Source organism: Heliangelus exortis, chromosome 1 (genome assembly GCF_036169615.1).
Source record: "Heliangelus exortis chromosome 1, bHelExo1.hap1, whole genome shotgun sequence".
Taxonomy (NCBI): Eukaryota; Metazoa; Chordata; class Aves; order Apodiformes; family Trochilidae; genus Heliangelus; species Heliangelus exortis.
Window position 1 is genome coordinate 83,466,713 of NC_092422.1, and position 17,351 is coordinate 83,484,063.

General features: G+C 40.6%; 1 protein-coding gene across 2 annotated transcripts in view; it reads right to left on the reverse strand.

Moving 5' to 3' along the window:
* Window positions 1-8,329: 8,329 nt before the first annotated feature.
* The window catches only part of SRPX (sushi repeat containing protein X-linked), a 47,785-nt gene continuing 38,763 nt past the window's right edge, over window positions 8,330-17,351 (reverse strand). For both annotated transcript variants that reach the window (XM_071750857.1, XM_071750846.1), the window contains 6 exons: window positions 15,713-15,839; window positions 13,634-13,755; window positions 12,899-13,078; window positions 12,342-12,475; window positions 10,964-11,085; window positions 8,330-8,858 (listed from right to left, as the gene is read on the reverse strand). In XM_071750857.1, the coding sequence (XP_071606958.1) occupies window positions 8,678-8,858; window positions 10,964-11,085; window positions 12,342-12,475; window positions 12,899-13,078; window positions 13,634-13,755; window positions 15,713-15,839 (866 nt within the window). In that variant the 3' untranslated portion in view covers window positions 8,330-8,677. The remainder of the gene's footprint in view (window positions 8,859-10,963; window positions 11,086-12,341; window positions 12,476-12,898; window positions 13,079-13,633; window positions 13,756-15,712; window positions 15,840-17,351) is intronic.

Sequence of the window (17,351 nt, forward strand, 5' to 3'; positions counted from 1 at the left end):
TATATTTTAAAACCTTTTTTTTAAATGTAATGGTCTTTAAGGTGGTGTGGTTTTTTGCTTATTTGTTTAGTTTTATTTGGTTTTGGTTGGTTGGTTGGTTTTTTTTTTTTTGTTTTTTTGTTTTTGTTTTTTTTTGTTTGTTTGTTTGTTTGTTTGTTGTTTTTTTTTTTATCAGTATTCCCCAAATTAGGACCAAACAGAACTTTTGGCACCTAAACTACTTCTCTTTAACAGAACTGGGCTGAGTTGTCTTGGGTTTTTTTACTCCAAACTTGCATGTATTTTGGGAATAATAATAATATATTGGTATGGAGGCAGAAGCTTGAAAAAAATTTTTTTCATGATAAAATTCCTAGATTTTTAGAGGAACATGGAGCACTGGATGTTTTGATTTTGTTTAATTTTGATGGTGAAACTGGGCAAATTATAAGAACACAGAAATTCCTCCAGGCTGGACCCCAATATAGAAACCTTTTTTCTCTTGTCAAATTGAAAAATTTAAAATGTTTTTGAACTGATCTCTAAATGTTTTACTTCTACATGGAGTACAAGAGTTTGTCTAATTTTTGAATGGCATTTTCTAACCTCCTAAGCATTAACTTTTTGTGCTAAATCAAATCTTGCTTTGAAAGAAAGAAGTCAGTGCTTTACCACTTGAGCTTCTGCTTCTTTTGGTTCTATAGCAGGATTTGTGACGAAGGGACTCATCTGGGGAGTGTCACCCAGCTCAGACATGGGCTTTAAGTCCTGCCTTTTCCTTCCAAAGGGCCAAAATGTCACTTTCTGCCTGCACTTGAAATCATAACAAGGCAAGGAACAGTGTGGGTGTCAATTGCAGTTCAGAATATGAAAGGAACAGTTTCATCTGGGAAACAATTTTGTCCAAGGTGTTTGCCATCATGTTTGCCATTGATGGGATTTGGGTAAGACAGTGAAATCACCTCCTAGGTTAGCAGTGACAATTCTGCATCATGGTAGGGGTATATTAGGTATCACACTCCACCTCAAGTGAGGCTCAGGAAGAGGATGAGCACCATATAATCACAGGAGCAATTTGAGAAGCTTTGCTGTTCTGCGACTTTATTGGCACATTTGTAGGAAGTGTTTGGTTTGCCGAAAATGTCACATATAATTATATCTCTCATATCTCTGTTCTCTTCCTTTACAAAAATGATTTATGGCTTTGGAAAAAAGCACGAGATGATTAACTGCAGATGTGATTTCTTCTTTCCCGGATATTTGAATTAATTGCCTATAATTGTGCGTCATCACATACTGCCTGTTACCAGGCTGAACAAAATGAAAGAAAGCCAGGAATTAGGCTAAAGCCTTCCTTTTGTATGTATCTTTATGGTACTGAAGGTACATGAATGGCTTATTCAAGGCTAATTTTTGTAGACAATAGACAGAATTTTAACATTGATTCATAGACTCATGAGTAATTAGACATAGCAGAGCTGACGTTTCTGAAGTATTTCTCCACACAGAGTTGAATAAATGAAAATGCATCAGTGGAGAAGAAACCTCTGCAGTGATTTTTTGTAACATGTTACACGATGCACTTTACCCTGATACATATTTTTCTAGCAAGGTAACTACAAAGCTTTCATCACTAACTTCTTCCCCCTTGTGATTGGAGTTTGAAGGTTTGACCCATTGAAGAAGAACAAAAAGTACAGCTCTTACTGTAAAATGTCAAACAGCAACAGTAAGTACATCTTTTCACAATGTGGTTTTTGCCAGTAGCTGTCAAAAAGAGATGATGCCAAAGACTCTTCAAGCCCTGCCATCAGATTTTGGTATCCAGACCTATTCACTGAAGTTTCTTTGGTCAGTTTATGAGCTATGGGAGGACTGTAGGCTTCTGAACATTGATGCTTTTGCTTGCATGCTTAGATCAAAAGCTGCCTGAACTAGGTTTGAAAATGGCCTCCTCATCTTCTCCACTGCCCTCATTTTGTGTTTGAGCAAGGATGGAAGAAAAGCTGGAGAGACTCTGACGGGCACTATTGCTGTCTTCCTGTCTAATTCTAAATGCCATCACCTTCACTGAATGCCTTTTAGATGCCCCATTTTGAGATTTCTTTCCCAGATGGATGACTTAGCAGATGATTTAAGAGAGAAGGCATTGGGATGGTATGTTTTGATCATGATGTATTAGACTGGAAGCTTGTTCCTTCTGTGCCTCTTCCAATGCATATTTTAGTGAAGTGGCATGAAAGAGGCATTTTTATGCATTATTTTTTATTTTTCTTTTCCTGCCTGGCTAGGTTCTGCCAAGTGCAATTATTCTAAGTTGTATTCTGCAAAACACCACCTGAACTGTAACAGCAAAGCAGCCATTAAGCATCCACTAGTACTAATTGCTAAGGAAAGGTAACAGGAGGGTTACATTTAGACTGGCATCAGTTTGTCTCTGTGAGGGGTCTTTGTATTGCACATCTTCAGGCATGTAGAGCTTGCAGTTTGCTCTGTAGAGTCAGTGAAGAGAAGAGAAAGGCTGCTTGGGTCTCTTACACCTCTGAAAAGGAGCTCAGTGTCTTATTTCCACAGCTGTCTAATTTGTGGATTCACACCAGGTAGTAAGGGTTGTACCTAAATCTTTGCAGGGGTATCTCTTCATTTCAGCAACCCATGCCAGAACATTTCACCTGACCATTAATCTCCACTATCTAGAAGGAGGCAGTATGCAGCAGTTAAGGGACAGCCCCACCTATTTTCATCCATACAAGGTAAAAACTAAAATTTTATTTTGCTCACATAGAGTACTGATTTCCTGCACGTTGCCACAATGACAGAAATAATCCTCTCCTTGAGAGCTGGTCCATGCAGTTTGTAGCACCTCTGTTGTTTTCATAGTTATTAAAAATTCTTCTTATTTATTTATTTTTACACACAGAAATGTTACCACTTGAGAACCCTAGAGAAATGACAGTAAGAACATGTGCTGAACTCCCAAGTAGAATAGAGACTTATTTACAGCAGCATCTTTTACTGTAACTCAGCAGGAGATGCTGAGAAGCAGAACCTTACCACTGTGTCCTATGAATTTCCTGCCTGGTGATTTCATGTTTGCAAATGCTGTTTATAGGTGGTGGTAATACAGTGTTAATTATACTGTGTATATTGACACTGAAACTGTAAACTTCACTTACTTTTATGTGTTTTATAGGTTGCTTTTGAAAATCACCCTTGCTGCGTCTTGGTTCTTTGTTTAGATAAGTTATATCAACAATTCTGCTTTGTGGCAATAGCATTTATACAGCTGTCTGCTGCTGTGCCTGAGGGCTTGGTGTGTATTTTTGACAATAGTTCTAATTGTTTAGGTTTGCCTAAAGCCAAATGTAGTTATTAGTAGCAACAATTAGAAAATGTAGTGTAACCCTCGTTCTGACTTTGTTCTGGTTAAAATCTGTTGCTAACTATATGTTTAATTATTCTGCTGGGTGTGAACAGTAGTAGCAGTAAATGGCATTGCAGTATGTTCAGTTCTGCCCAAATCTAGGCAAAGCAAAATGTTTCCTGCCCACAGCATTTTTGTACTGTGCAATGCACGTTCAGTTTTGTGGACAAAGATGGCTGGTAATAGATTTTGCAGCTGTTGTCAAGATTATTGTTCTATCTTTTAAATTAAAAGACTGAAACATCGCTGTGTCCCTGTCTCTCCTAAAATGCATTACAGTAAACTATAAGCATGTCTCCCAGGAATGTCCCATATAATCTCACTGAGGTAAAGATATTACTCGGCTTATGTGATTAACATGTAGTCAAAGATGGGACTCCACAAACAGTCTCTCTTTCCCAAGGATCCATGCTGTTTTGTTTGCCTTAATTTCTACACGTATTTTTAAGATAATTTTTATTTTATAAGGATTAACTCTTTTCTTTTTAACATGCATTTCTAATAAAAGGGAAAAGCACTGTTCTCTTCCCTCTTGCTAGAGAATAATTTTACATGCTTTAACTGTGTATGCTCAGCAGGTTCTCCTCTCCGTGTCTGAATCTCCAACCTCTTCCCTAGTTCAAGGTCCTGCCACCTGAAAATCCAGGTATGTTTAAAATGTAGCTTTTCCATAATTACTAGTCCTGCTGATTTTTCTTTTTTTTTTTTTTTTTTTTTTTTTTTTGTCTTTAAAAAAGTGTTTGATCACTCTGTTTAGCCTGCCAGCTGAGTCTTGTTCACTTCCCTTTACCTCTTAGAGCTGAAGGCTTTCTTGCATAAGGTTAAAAACAACTGATGTCATCTACCTGGACTTGTGAAAATCACTTGAGATTGTCCCTTGTGGCATCCTTGTCTCTTGAGTTGGAGACATGGACTTGTGGATGGACCCCTGGGTGGATAAGGAATTGGCTGGATGGTTGCACTCAGAGTTGCAGTCAATGGTTCAATGCTTAAATGGAAACCAGTGATGAGTGGCATTTCTCAGGGGTCAGTACTGGGACCAGCACTGTTTAACATCCTTGTCAGAGACATCACCCATGGGACTGAGTGTACCCCTAGCAAGCTGTGTGGTGTGGTGGATACTTTGGAGGGAAGGGAGGCCACCCAGAGGAACCTTGACACCTCCCTAACAACAGCACAATTGAACAGCAGTCTCTCTTCCACTTCTCTTTGAGGTGGTAGATGCCAAGTTCTCCTTGTAAATTCAAAGTATGGGCCAACCTAGTTACTGAAATTCAGGTCTTGGTTACTTTGGGCACGCATGGGTGGCTTGGGAGATAGATGGTGGTAACCAGACCTGCACTAGCACCTTCTGCATGAACATTGGCTTTCCCATCTGATTCCCTTGCATTTCACAGAGCATGAAGCAGCTGGAGCACCTCTTGAACGAGCCCAGAGAAATGCACGTGCTATCCACAACTGCTGATATTCTCCCTGGGTCCTCCAGCCCATCCAGCTTCGTTGCTGTCTGCCTTCCAGGGTCTGTAAATGGTTTCCCACTCTTCCCTTCCCCAAGCTGCCATAAACCCCCCCTCTAGCCACAGATGGGGATGGAGAGATGGGCAGCAGCTCCATGGCCAATGAAGCTGTGCCATCTCATGATGGAGTGAAGCACTCTCTCCCTTTTCCCTGTGGATGTGCAGCACTGGCAGAGATGGGTATGAGTGGCTGGAAGTGATCTAGCACTGAGACTGCACAGCCTAAGCTCCATTATTTCACCACCTCAAATTTGTAAGTGGGTTGTGATCAAAACAGTGCTTAAAGGTACTTCAAGTTACTTTTTAGCCTCTGTGTTTTTGTTAATTATGTCAGGCAGTCTGACTCATGCTCTTGAGTAAGTTCTGAGCCATAAGGAAGCTGCATGTTGTTGTCATTTATTGCAAAGCTGCAGCTCAGAGCTGTGAGGGTCATTGGTGTGTTCATTAAAACCTAACACTTTCTGTCCCAGAGAGGATGGTTTGAACTTCAAGAACTTGAAGGGATTTGCAACTTCCAATTTTGTCTCTCCTCTGCAGGCAGAGAGGAGGTGTGTGACAGCAGGGGTTGCTCTCATCAAATTATATGGATCCTTGGGAAAGATCTGGGGAAAATCAGGCCATTTACAAAACAGTTTCATGCTAATGAGAAAGTGCTGCTTCCCACAATTTATCCCCAGTAGTTTTGATTGAAAAAGCTGTGCACGACAGAAACATGAATTCTTTTCTGGTGTAAAATAGGAAGTCTTTTGGTTCATGTTCTAAACTGAAGAACAGCTTCACATTGGTTTAAGAACCTCCAGCCCATGGCTACATCCACATGGTTTGATCTGTCACATCTCCTGCAACAAAGAGCCTGGAGATGGGAGTAAAAATGACAAGACTTGGAGCAGGTCTTGCTTCTTGGAAACAGCCTTTAATCCTCCCAACTAGAATCTGTGTTTAAAACAGTATCTGCATTTTGAGAGCAGTGGTAGGATTAGACCTATGGCAAGAAGAGCCCCATCAGTAGTACAATAAATACTTCACCCTGTGTGATTGAGGGAGCAGAATTTCCTGTTAAAAGTTAATAATAAATGCACTGGTGTAGATACTATACCTTGTTTATGCTTGGGGAACAAAAGGCTACAGGATGAATTACTAGAATATATTTGAATATTTGGAAGTTTGTTTGAATAAATAGATGCTGGGCTAAAGCCAGAAATACAAAGTCCCTTATTCAAACATTCCTTTCCCAAAAGGCCAATCTGCCACATCCCTGCATACCATACAAGCAGGCTGTTTTGACTCCAAAAGCCATGGCACATGATGTTTTTCACTGTTCTGTTTCTCCCCACAAAAATGCACAACAGAAAATGCCAGAAACCTTATATAACTAATCAAGAACAGCTTTTCTTAATCACAAGGTTTTAATAGATGTTCTGTGTACAACTATAACTAGTAATCCAATCACTCATGCACTTAATTCAATTTCCTGTAACAGCCTAGTGATTGCAATCACTTTCCTGATTGTAGCAATCATAAAGCCCCACTCCTGTTCAGCCAGTCATGAAAGAGGGCTGGATGCACTGATTCTGTACCTAAATTGAAATGGAACACCAGCAAACTGGCCTTGCAGCAAAACAGTGGAGAAATCAGACCAATTTGATTTTTTTTTTTTTTTAATTTAAAATAATTGGAAATCAGTTGCTGTACTTTTTGAATGAGGAAAGGGGGGGGGGGGAACCCTGTCCACCTGTACATTCATGCAATAAGCATAGGCATACCAAAACACCTGTGCCAGAGAATTGTGTCTAACACACTATATGTATGGATGTGTCCTCAGGCTGTCTCTGTTCCATGTGTAACACTTCAGGTATTTGGTGTGCCCCGAGCCACGCTTCATTTTCTTAGCCACCCCTATTACACAGGCAGCAGAAGAAAGGCAACTTGGGTTACAGCTGTTCCTGTCAGCATCCTCTTTGCTCCTCACAGTGGGTCCAAGGCTTGCTTTTTGGTTTGGCTAAGGTCTGAACCAAAAATACTGTTTCTGGTTTTGTCAGCAAACCTGGTCTTGTATCTTACTCCTAACAGCAACTCTTGAAACTCTCAGTCAGGGTCCCCTCGCTGTCCCATTGCTCAGCTTTGCAAACTTGGCATCACCACTTGCAGAGTTCAGGGTGTATCCAGATCTTCTTTGCCTTTGCAACAGCACTGCAGGCAGTCATCATCAGGACTGTGCCAGCCATGCTGTCATTCCTAGTCCTGGGTATCCATTAAATGTCTCCTGATACTCCCAGAAGTAGCCTACCCTGTCCAGAAGATAACCCTCTACCACTCCTTGGTGCTGTTGCACTTACTTTAGTCCATAACTGAGCTTTTGCTACCTATGTCAGGGCTGACTTCCCTCTCTTCTCATTCATTCCCTTTAATTCACTTGAAGGAGAAGCTTATTTTAAGATGTTTGCTAATTTCAGCAGGTGCACGACTCAGTTCTTTGGTAAGGACTGCTTTGAGGATGCTGATAAACTGTTCCTCTGCTGACACCAGAGAGTAAAATTAAATAATGCACCTTATCATCAAAGGCAAGCAAGCATTTGGCTATAAAAGCAGGACTGTATCAAGAATGAACAAGCACAGGCACTGGACTGCTGCTTTTCAGCCATGTCAAATTCTGCATTGGATCCTATAAGCAGGTGACCAAAGCTGCAACTCACGATTTTCACTCCTTGTATGTTTTTTTCTTCATGCACAATGTATATTTTTTCCTGCAGAATTTCAAGATTGTGGGCTGCAATGAACCAGTAAAAAAAATCTTGTTTTTTTTTTTTTTTGGTTTTATTTTTTTTAATGGCTCGTAACAATTTTTACTGAGCAGGGAGCGTTTTTGGTTAATTTGTATATGATGATTTGAAAACAAATATTTACCCAGCTCTGGAAATGACAAAGCCTGGATTCAGTTTCCCTGCAATTAATGTTTCCCTGCCATCATATCAACAGCCTGGTCTGTCTCCAAGATGCAGAGGGGAAAGAAATCTGTTACTCCTTTGGACATAAAAAGCCAGAAGCATGACAGGTAACAGCATATTTTTCTATCAAACACTCCAGTATGTGGCTTAAAGTAATTACTGCCCATCTACTACACTATTTACTGGTCCTTTATCTTATTTCTTCTGTCAATGGCTTCCATAATCCCACTCTGGTGTTTTTTCCTCACTGCTGCTGAAAAGAGGTATTTGTGTTGCATTTGTCTTAAGCTTTGTGTATGTGACTGACTATATTACTAGTGAAACTGAAAGACACTGCTGGGTTACTTGTGTTACTAAATTCCTCTTGGAGATAAAAGTTAATGCGTTAACTCAAATGTTGGATCAAAATACCTCTCTGCAGACCATTATGACAGACATTAGCCTCAGATTTTCAGACAACCATCTGTTTGCAAAACAATATTTTATTAAGAAAAAGACTTATCAACAGTAAGAAATAAACCCCAATTTTACACTGAAAGAAAAATCTAAAATACATTTCTGGAGCCGTGCCGCAGTACTTCGCTGTCTGTACAAGAAATTCCATCGGGCAGTAATCCTACATACACATTTCTCTAAATGAACTGAAAGTACAAAAAAAGCATCATGCATACTTCTATGCAGAGAAGCTACACAGACAGAGGGACTTATCAACACACACACAAAAAATCTGTACATCAGTGATTAAAAAAGCCATGCTGTGTGTAGCACCAAAGGGAGAATTCACTGACAACTCCAAACCCTGCCATCCTCAATTAGGGGCATGACTGGCCAATTTCTGCTTGCAGTTTCATCTCTTCTTTTCTCAAGGGGAAATTGTCAATAAGTGCAAAGAGCTCGGCTGGCGTTGCTGGGAAGGGGTAGCGCTCCTTGTCCATTCCGTGCTTGTCCATCACCACGATGTTGAAATTGTAATGGGGGATCCTCAGCAGCAGCCTGCAAAACAAGGAACTCATTTTGTCCTACTGCCTGGGTTCTTCAAGCTATTAAATGGCAGAATCAGCCTGCTGGGTCTAAGCAAGAGGAGGCAGATGTTCAGAGAGGGCTAACACTGGGTCAGCTTTGCTTCAGCTGTAAGAAAAAGGAGTCAGGTAGACAGCAGTTGTCTGCATCTGTACCTTACCATGAGAGAAGGGCCTAGGTAACCACACTCAGCTCTATTTTCTTCTCAGACTGCTGACTGTTAGTACAGCACATGCTATTGCTATCACATGAGGGGGAAAAAAAAGTAAAGCAAAAAAACTACTATACCTGTTGCCTAAAGAAATGCACTGTGAAGGAGCTAGACTTGAGGCTACATGTTGGGAAATATTTTTTCACTGAGAGGGCTGTCAGGCGTTGAAATGGCCCAGGACAGTTGTGGAGTTACTATCCCTGGAGGCATTTAAAAGGCATTTGGACCTGGTCCTTCAGGAGATGGTTTAGTAGTTGGTTACAGTGTTAGTCAAAGGTTGGACTGGAGGATTTTGGAGGTCTCTTCCAACATAAACACTGTGATTCTGTGACTTACAGGTAGACTGTTCCCTCTCCTGGCTGGCACATAGTATAAAACCACAATGAAAAAAAGCAGGAAAAAAATCTTTTGATTCAGTTTTCATCATTTCCTAACAATAAACATCACCTTGATAGTAACTCCAACTTAGGAGGACAAAAGCTGCTGCTAAGCATGTCAGAATCTCTTCCTTCTAAGAGGTAAAAGGGGTCATTTGAACCCTGGAGGTGTATACACAAGTATATCCTTGGTGCACTTTCAATCTTTTGCTTGAAAGAGTAATGAACTAGAGGATCCTCAGACATGCAGTCTGTCAAGATAATTGCTGTGGGGAAAATAAACTCAGGCAGCCTTGACAGAGTGATGTTAGGACAGGAAAGCTGCCATAAAGAAGAGGTTCTGTGGAGGATTTCAGTAAGGTGGGAAGCATCAAATAGACCTTCCTCAGCTTTCTAACAGGTTTGAGTGCTCTAGTTATCTTCTTGTTGCAGTTAAAGAACTTGGTTATTAAACTCAAAGTAAAATAAATTTGAAGCTAAGCTATGGTGATAAGAAACTATATTCCTCTTGTGCTTCCTCTCACCTAAGAGAAATGCTTAGCTTGTACAAATCCAAATGCTACCCTTCTGAGGTTTCTAAATTTTTAACTGGGGATATATGCTCATTAGTTTATTAACTGCCAATTCTGGACAGTACCTTTCTTCAAGATGTTAATTTTGATTTAATTGCCTCCCAGAAATGGAATGCTATAATTCACAAACTGCAGTAACAACAGAGAAAAAACAAAAATCAAATAGAAAGCTAATTTGCACTAAGTGCAGAGCAGGTTACACCATACCAGTTTCGAAAATGTAGCCCATTAAACGTTGCAGAAGGCAGGGAATAAGGTGTTACCAGAGCTTACTGTTTCTAGAGAGACACAAGAAAATAATTTTGACTTAGCAAAAGTACTTTTACTTTTTTGAGCAAGAGAGAGGCTCTTTGTGGTCTCTTTTACTTTTTATAAAGAACAAATGCTTATGCTTTTTGCAATCAAAGAAACCCCTCTGCTTTGTCAGTGTTTTTTATTGTCCCAAATTGAAACTCACTCTACCTCCACAGACATATGACAGAAGATGTTGTACTTGAAGTGTTTTCAGTAGTAGCACCCAAAAGTATAGACCTGTAATGGATCAAAGGGACTCACAGAGAATTCAAACAAATTCAGAAACTCATTCAGTTTGAGCAAAGGGTCAAGGAAGGCACTTGAAAGAGTGGCATAGAACTTGTTTCACATTTAAATGGGTCATAGCCCAATTAAATGTGAAACAAGCTGAAGTCAGTGCTCTTAACTAAGTAAATACCAATTGCCTATTAATTTGCAGTAGCTCTTGCACAGATAGACAGCAAGCCAATCCTAAAACTTACTAATCAACATCCACCTTCCAGTGTCTAGCTGTGTATATTAGAGTAGAATGTGTGTATTTGGAGAGTAAGATGCAGAGAATCAAAGCAATAAATATGCCAGAGATGCTAAGGTGCAAACAACAGTAGCATGAGCTTACTTTACCTGAGTTGCAGGGCAAGTGAAGGGGGCAGGAGCTTCACACCTATTCTTCCTATCTGTGCAGGGAAGACACCGACCAATTCAACTACAGTAACGTGTCGGAGGTCTAAACCACACTGTGCTGGCTGGGTTGAAAGAATAAAAAAGTGTTTTAGCTGTCAGTACAGGCAGTTGCTTTGAGCATGCAGTAAGCATTCCTAAAGAATCTTGATCTCCTTGTGTTAGATAGTTTAAACTGAAAGCAGAGAATACTTTTGAAAAGTCTCTAATTCTCACCGTGGAGAACTAGAGCCTTGTGACTCCAGGGGATGTTAAATAACATATTCTTATCTATGCTGAGAAAATGAACACAGAGGGGCCACCAAAGAGAAATATAAACTTGTCTTTGCAATGACATGAAAAGATGGTAGGGTATTAAGGACTGTGCCACTGATTTAATTGAGCAATAAATGTAAGGTATGTGAAGTGGAAGAGAACTGCAGAGAGTTTTTTTCTTATGCCACTGTCAAGAAGTGGGGAAAGTACTATAGTAATTAAATTTGGTATTTTAAACTATTGCATTTTGATCTATATATTGAATTTCTTTGCCAAGTTAATCTAACAGGAGAAAAGAAAAAGCTGTTTTTGTTTTATTGCAACTGTAACTTAAGCCAGCACTTAAAAACCATCATCATGTTATATCACATAGACTGTTTATACTGAATTTTGTCACAGCTGTAAGATAAGACACAAGATAGAAGCACTTGCTGAGGTGAAAGAATGCAGGACTGTCTCCTTTCCCTGAGCACACAGATACATTTCTGAGATAAATCTCTGAAGTCTAGCAAGATTACCTCATTTACAACACATAGGAAGGGCAGTTACCCCAGTGCTATCTCCAGCACTCTGGATGACTTCCAGACTGAATCTCCAGTCATTCGTTTGCTGGTGCACTGGTTATTTCTGAAGTTTTCCCACTTCCTTGCATTGTAGTTACAAAGTCACTAAGCCTGCTTTGCATGAACTGCAACCACTGACATGCTGGATAGTTTGGGTTTTTTTCAGATTCTTTAGGAGCTGAGTTAGGGAACAATTATCAAGCACAAGTTCATACTAAATTAATTTGGAAAGGATGGAAGAGGGTCAGAACTGCCTGGGATTCAGCAACTGGTCAGTCAGAGGCAGGTCAATCCAGAATCAAGCTGAATTAGAGACTAGGGAGACATTCCCAACTCATATCCATGTAAAAAAGGACTAATCTACAACCACTTCTGCTTCAGCCAGATACTGAAATTTAACAGCTGAATTTTGTGGATTTATACAAAAAAGTAGAGCTTTTTATCTTCTGTCTTTCCTTAAAGAAAAAAAAATAGTTGCACCCCCCCAAAAATGTGGTTTTTACCTGCAGCATTCCCAACTGCATCCTGTAGAAAAAGTTGGCTGCAGTAGGAGTTGAAATAATTAGCAGTCTCCGCTTCTCATAAAATTGATCCAGAAGTGCAGCTGCAGTCCTCACATTCACATTAATATTCATGGCTAAATTTAAAACAAAAGTTATAGGGCATACTGAAAACAGACCTATTTCTAAAAGCATAAGCTGTTAGACAGCAGAAGAACAAGAACAAGGAATAAAGAAGATATAGGTGAAATACTAGCTTCATTGAAGCCAACAATTTTATCTTAGGTTGTTCTGGCTTGCAAGGTGGATTGACTCCAGAATGAGAAGTTTTTTGAGATCTTAGAGCTAAAACACACCATCAATTGTAAGGTACCATCATCATCCTGGGAGAGAGTACCCAAAGGTGGCAAAGACTTCAGCTGGAAGTGCAAAGCTTCTTTCTTTCAGGGCATTAAAATTTGCAGCTGAATTCCACCCTACACCCACTTCCTGAATTCTCAAGCCCATGAGAACCATTGCTCTTGCAGTCCTTCTGGTAAAGCGGTGAAATACTCACTTACGTGCACAGGTTGGCTCCACTCCTGACCACCCCAAATTGTACTGGCATACTCTAGCTGGGCTTCCTTGAAGCTCATAGCCACCAATGCAGGAGAACTCACATGTAGCACCATAGTTATTCCCATCACCTGAACACTTGATGTAGCCATTATCTGGGGCATTTAATTTCACACAGCGCCTGACTTGGAGCAGGAGACAGAAAACCCAAACAAACAAACAAAAAAAAAAAACAAATCATGAATCACCCTGTGTGTTACTAGGGTAGCACAACCATCAGAATATCAATATAGAAGACTTTTTTCCATTTGCTTTTTGTATTATTAGAGGCACGTACTTAAAAACTCCAAATGAACAAACAAAAAAACCACCCTTCGACTCATATGTAAACTGAAATGATACAGATGCATAGGTGTAGGAGTGTGATCGTGGTACCATGGTGGCAAAAGGTCATGGAGCACAAGAGGGATGAGGCTGAAACCTACAGGTATCATCTCTGTACACTGAACTCCAGATTTCAAGATCTGGACTTGGTAAAGGGCAGCCCTGCTTCATAGATGTGAGTGACAGCTGAAAAAACCACACAGTTTATGCATATATATATATATATATGTATATATATATATATATATATATATACACACATCAGACAAATACAGAAATAAGGACATTTCTCAAATTGCCTGCTAAGCCAGTTGCCAACCATTGACTGTAGATACAGGGTAAAACATCATTCTTACCTCTGACTTTAACAAGAAATTTGCAAGTGCCTTTGTTTTCAGCTCTGTCATACACAGTATATTGTATTTTGTGATCACCTTCTGGAAAATGTGACCCCGGTGAAAGGCCTTTCAAAATAACACTGAAACAGACAAAAACAGGGCAGACATTCATAAATTCACTGGTATTTGCCTACTGACAATGCTGTAAATGCCCAAAGAGTGATGTTTGTGGCATGCTGGGATTGTCTGACTCACAACTGAGAGTAAGCAAAGGAAGAAGCTGGGCAGCAGAAACCACAGCATTGAAACTTGCCATGAACTGCCCACCCTGGAGACAGACAAATGGCTCCCACCCTGCTGAAATAAGGGAGGCAGAACAGGCAGAACCTGCTCACTTCTACCCACTGTGCAGCCAAGTGTCATGTTATATCTGAGGGAAATCAAGCTTCCCTTTCCTTACATAAGGGAAATTAGAGATTGATGCTCCCTCATTTTAATCCGCTGTCAGGGCTGCAGGGTAACCCAGAGCCAGTGGAATGTAAGAAAACTTCCAACCTCTTACAATAGAGATATACTCCATCTGGCTGCTCCTATGACTATCACTGCTCCTGTTCATATGTACAGAAATTGAACAGAAAATGAGATTTATTGTCACAGCAGAAGGGCGTGGTGATCCACAGCAGCATTTTCACATGGAGCTGTCCTGCACGTTTTCCTGTCCTGCAAATGTGGCAGGAAATTCAGATGTGTTAAATGAATCCTCAGTACCAAAGCAGTGAGGCTGACCAGTGTTCCATGTAGTAGAAAAGCTCACCCACTCACAGGACCACAAGACCCAGTTCATTTAAGGATAGCACTACATACTGTATAAAACATCACAGTTTAGCAAGATTTCACAAAACAGAGATGTGATTTATGGAAAAACTTTCACAGATTCAACAGATTACCTATTTTGGGCTGGGAGCAATTACTTGTATGACAAAGTCTATTTGTTTTGCCTGCCAGACATAACTTCATCAAAAAGACTTTGAAATTCATTTATTCTGACACTTTTCAAGGATTTTATTTTATCAGGCTGATTTTTTTTTAAAATGCTGCTAATTGCCATAAAGTTATTACATCAGATTTTAACAGCAATATTGATTTTAATGGTGCAATGGATACTTCTTTCTGATATTAGTTAAATGATAAGTATAAAAAGGCAACATCATTGTGTCTTTCAACAGCTTTTTTGTATTCACGTAATAATATATATTATATATGTCACAATAATATTGTATTTACAATTTTAAACATCTTTAAGCTTACAACTTTGCAATTTTAAGATTAATATACCACTAAAAGATGTAACTTGCTTACTGAAAAATTTTCCATACCCTTACCATTACAATAATCTAGATTGATGAAAATCCTACATGATAATGATGGGAAAATCAGAGACAGTGGTACCATACAAGCACACCTCACACTTGTGGAAAACATGACTGTGAACCCATACAAATTGATGAGGAAATGTTGAGGAAAGGGTTCTGTTTAAATCCAATGTTTAAAGCTAATGAATTTCAGAGAAACACTACGTTAAAGGTAACTGCAGAATGGTGGGACAACAGTACCCAGCACTGCTTCAGAGAGAAGCCTAAAGATGACTGCAGATACCAGTTTGTGAAACAATTCCCACAGTTTTTTTTAAAGACAAGTAAAATTGCCTCTGCTGCTACCTCCAATGCTCTATTCTCTTTTCATTGTAATGTATGCAAGGTAACTTGCTGTAAGAAAATTTGCTGACCATGAGACCCACACAGAAACTCTGGAAAATTTCACATGCGTAACCAAAATGCTGATTTTGTTTATTCCCTCAGCTCTCAAATAACCACAACAATCTGCTACCCTTCACATAGAAACCAGTTCCTGAAAGATTCACCTCCAAATCATCAACTTATTCAGTTAAACATGCAATTCTTTACAGGCCAGTGACATATGACAGCTAAAATAAGTACCTTGAGTAAATTAAGGGGAAAGGGTACCTAGTGACTTTCATCAGCCGAAAGGACCCAAGGAATGAAAAGAAAAAGCAGAAGACTACAGGTTTGCACCTACTCTGTCAGAATCCCATCAGCAGTGTCTCGTCCCTCTGGGGTGTCCCAGAACACTCTGGCTGTCAGTTTGTTGGGCTCTGCAGTTTTCTCCTTCACGCTCGGGCACTGGATTCTTGGAGGTTCAGTATCTGTTGAAATAAATGTCACAGAAATGGGAACCTGTGTGTCTGTTACAGCTATGCCTTTTCTTCACACCTCTTGCCCTGCTGTTATAGCATACCCCGGGACCACCTTCAGACAGCCCACCTTCAGGGACCCCTTCACCTTCAGACCAGTCAGCCTCACCTCCACCCCTGGAAAAATGATGGAGTGGCTCGTTCTGGAGGTCATCTCTAAGCACATGGAAGAGAAGAAGGTTATTAGTAGTCAGCATGGATTTACCAAGGGGAATCAGGCTTGACTAATCTGATAGCCTTCTATATACAGAATGGGTAGATGTAGGGAGACCACTGGATGTAGTCAAGACCTTGACCTCAGCAAGGCTTTTGACACAGTCTACCATAATATCCTAGTGAGCAACCTCAGGAAATGTGGGATAGAAGAATGGACAGTGAGATGGATTAAGAACTGGCTACACAATAGAGCCCAAAGAGTGGTGATCAGTGGTGCAGAGTCCGGCTAGAAACCTCTAACAAGTGGAGTCCCCCAGGGATCAGTGCTGGGTCCAGTCCTGTTCATCATCTTTATCAATGACCTTGATGATGAAGACAGAGTGTCTTCTCACCAGGTTTGCTGATGAGACAAAACTGGGGGGATTGGCTGATTCACCTGAAGGCTGTGTGACCATTCAGCAAGATTTGGACAGACTGGGCCAAGAGGAACGCAATGAGGCTCAACGAGAAAAAGTGCAGAGTCCTGCACCTGGGAAGGAATAACAAAATGCACCAGTACAGGTTAGGAGGGGATCTGCTAGAAAGCAGCCCCAGGGAGAAAGACGTTGGGGTCCTGGTGGACAACAAGTTATCCATGGGAAAGCGATGTGCCCTTGTGGCCAAGAAGGCCGATGGTATCCTGGGGTGTATTAAGAGGACTGTGTCAGCAGATCAAGGGAGGTTCTTCTCCCCCTCTGCTCTGCCCTAGTGAGACTTCACCTGGAGTATTGCATCCAGTTCTGGGCTCCCCAGTTCAAGAGGGACAGGGATTTACTTGAGAGAGCACAACAGAGGGCTATGAGGATGATTAAGGGACTGGAACATCTGCCTTATGAAGAAAGGCTGAGAGACCTGGGGGGGTTTTAGCCTGGAGAGGAGAAGACTGAGAGGGGATCTAATTAACGTGTATAAATACATGAGGATTGGGCATCAAGAAGGAAGGGACAACCTCTTCTCCTTGTGTCCTGTAACAGGATGAGAAGCAATGGATTCAGGATACAGGAAGTTCCACCTCAGTATGAGGAAGAATTTCTTTATGGTAAGAGTCACAGAGCCCTAGAACAGGCTCTCCAAAAAGTTTCCTTCTCTGGAGACTTTCAAGACCTGCTTAGATGCATTTCTGAGTGACCTGCCCTAGTTTTGGTCCTGCTCTGGCAGGGGTGGTTGGACTCAGTGATGAAGGCCTTCAGAGGTCCCTTCCAACCCCTGACATTGTGTAATAGGTTAGTGTGATGGTTTTGACCATCTCTTGGGTTATGTCCAAAATTA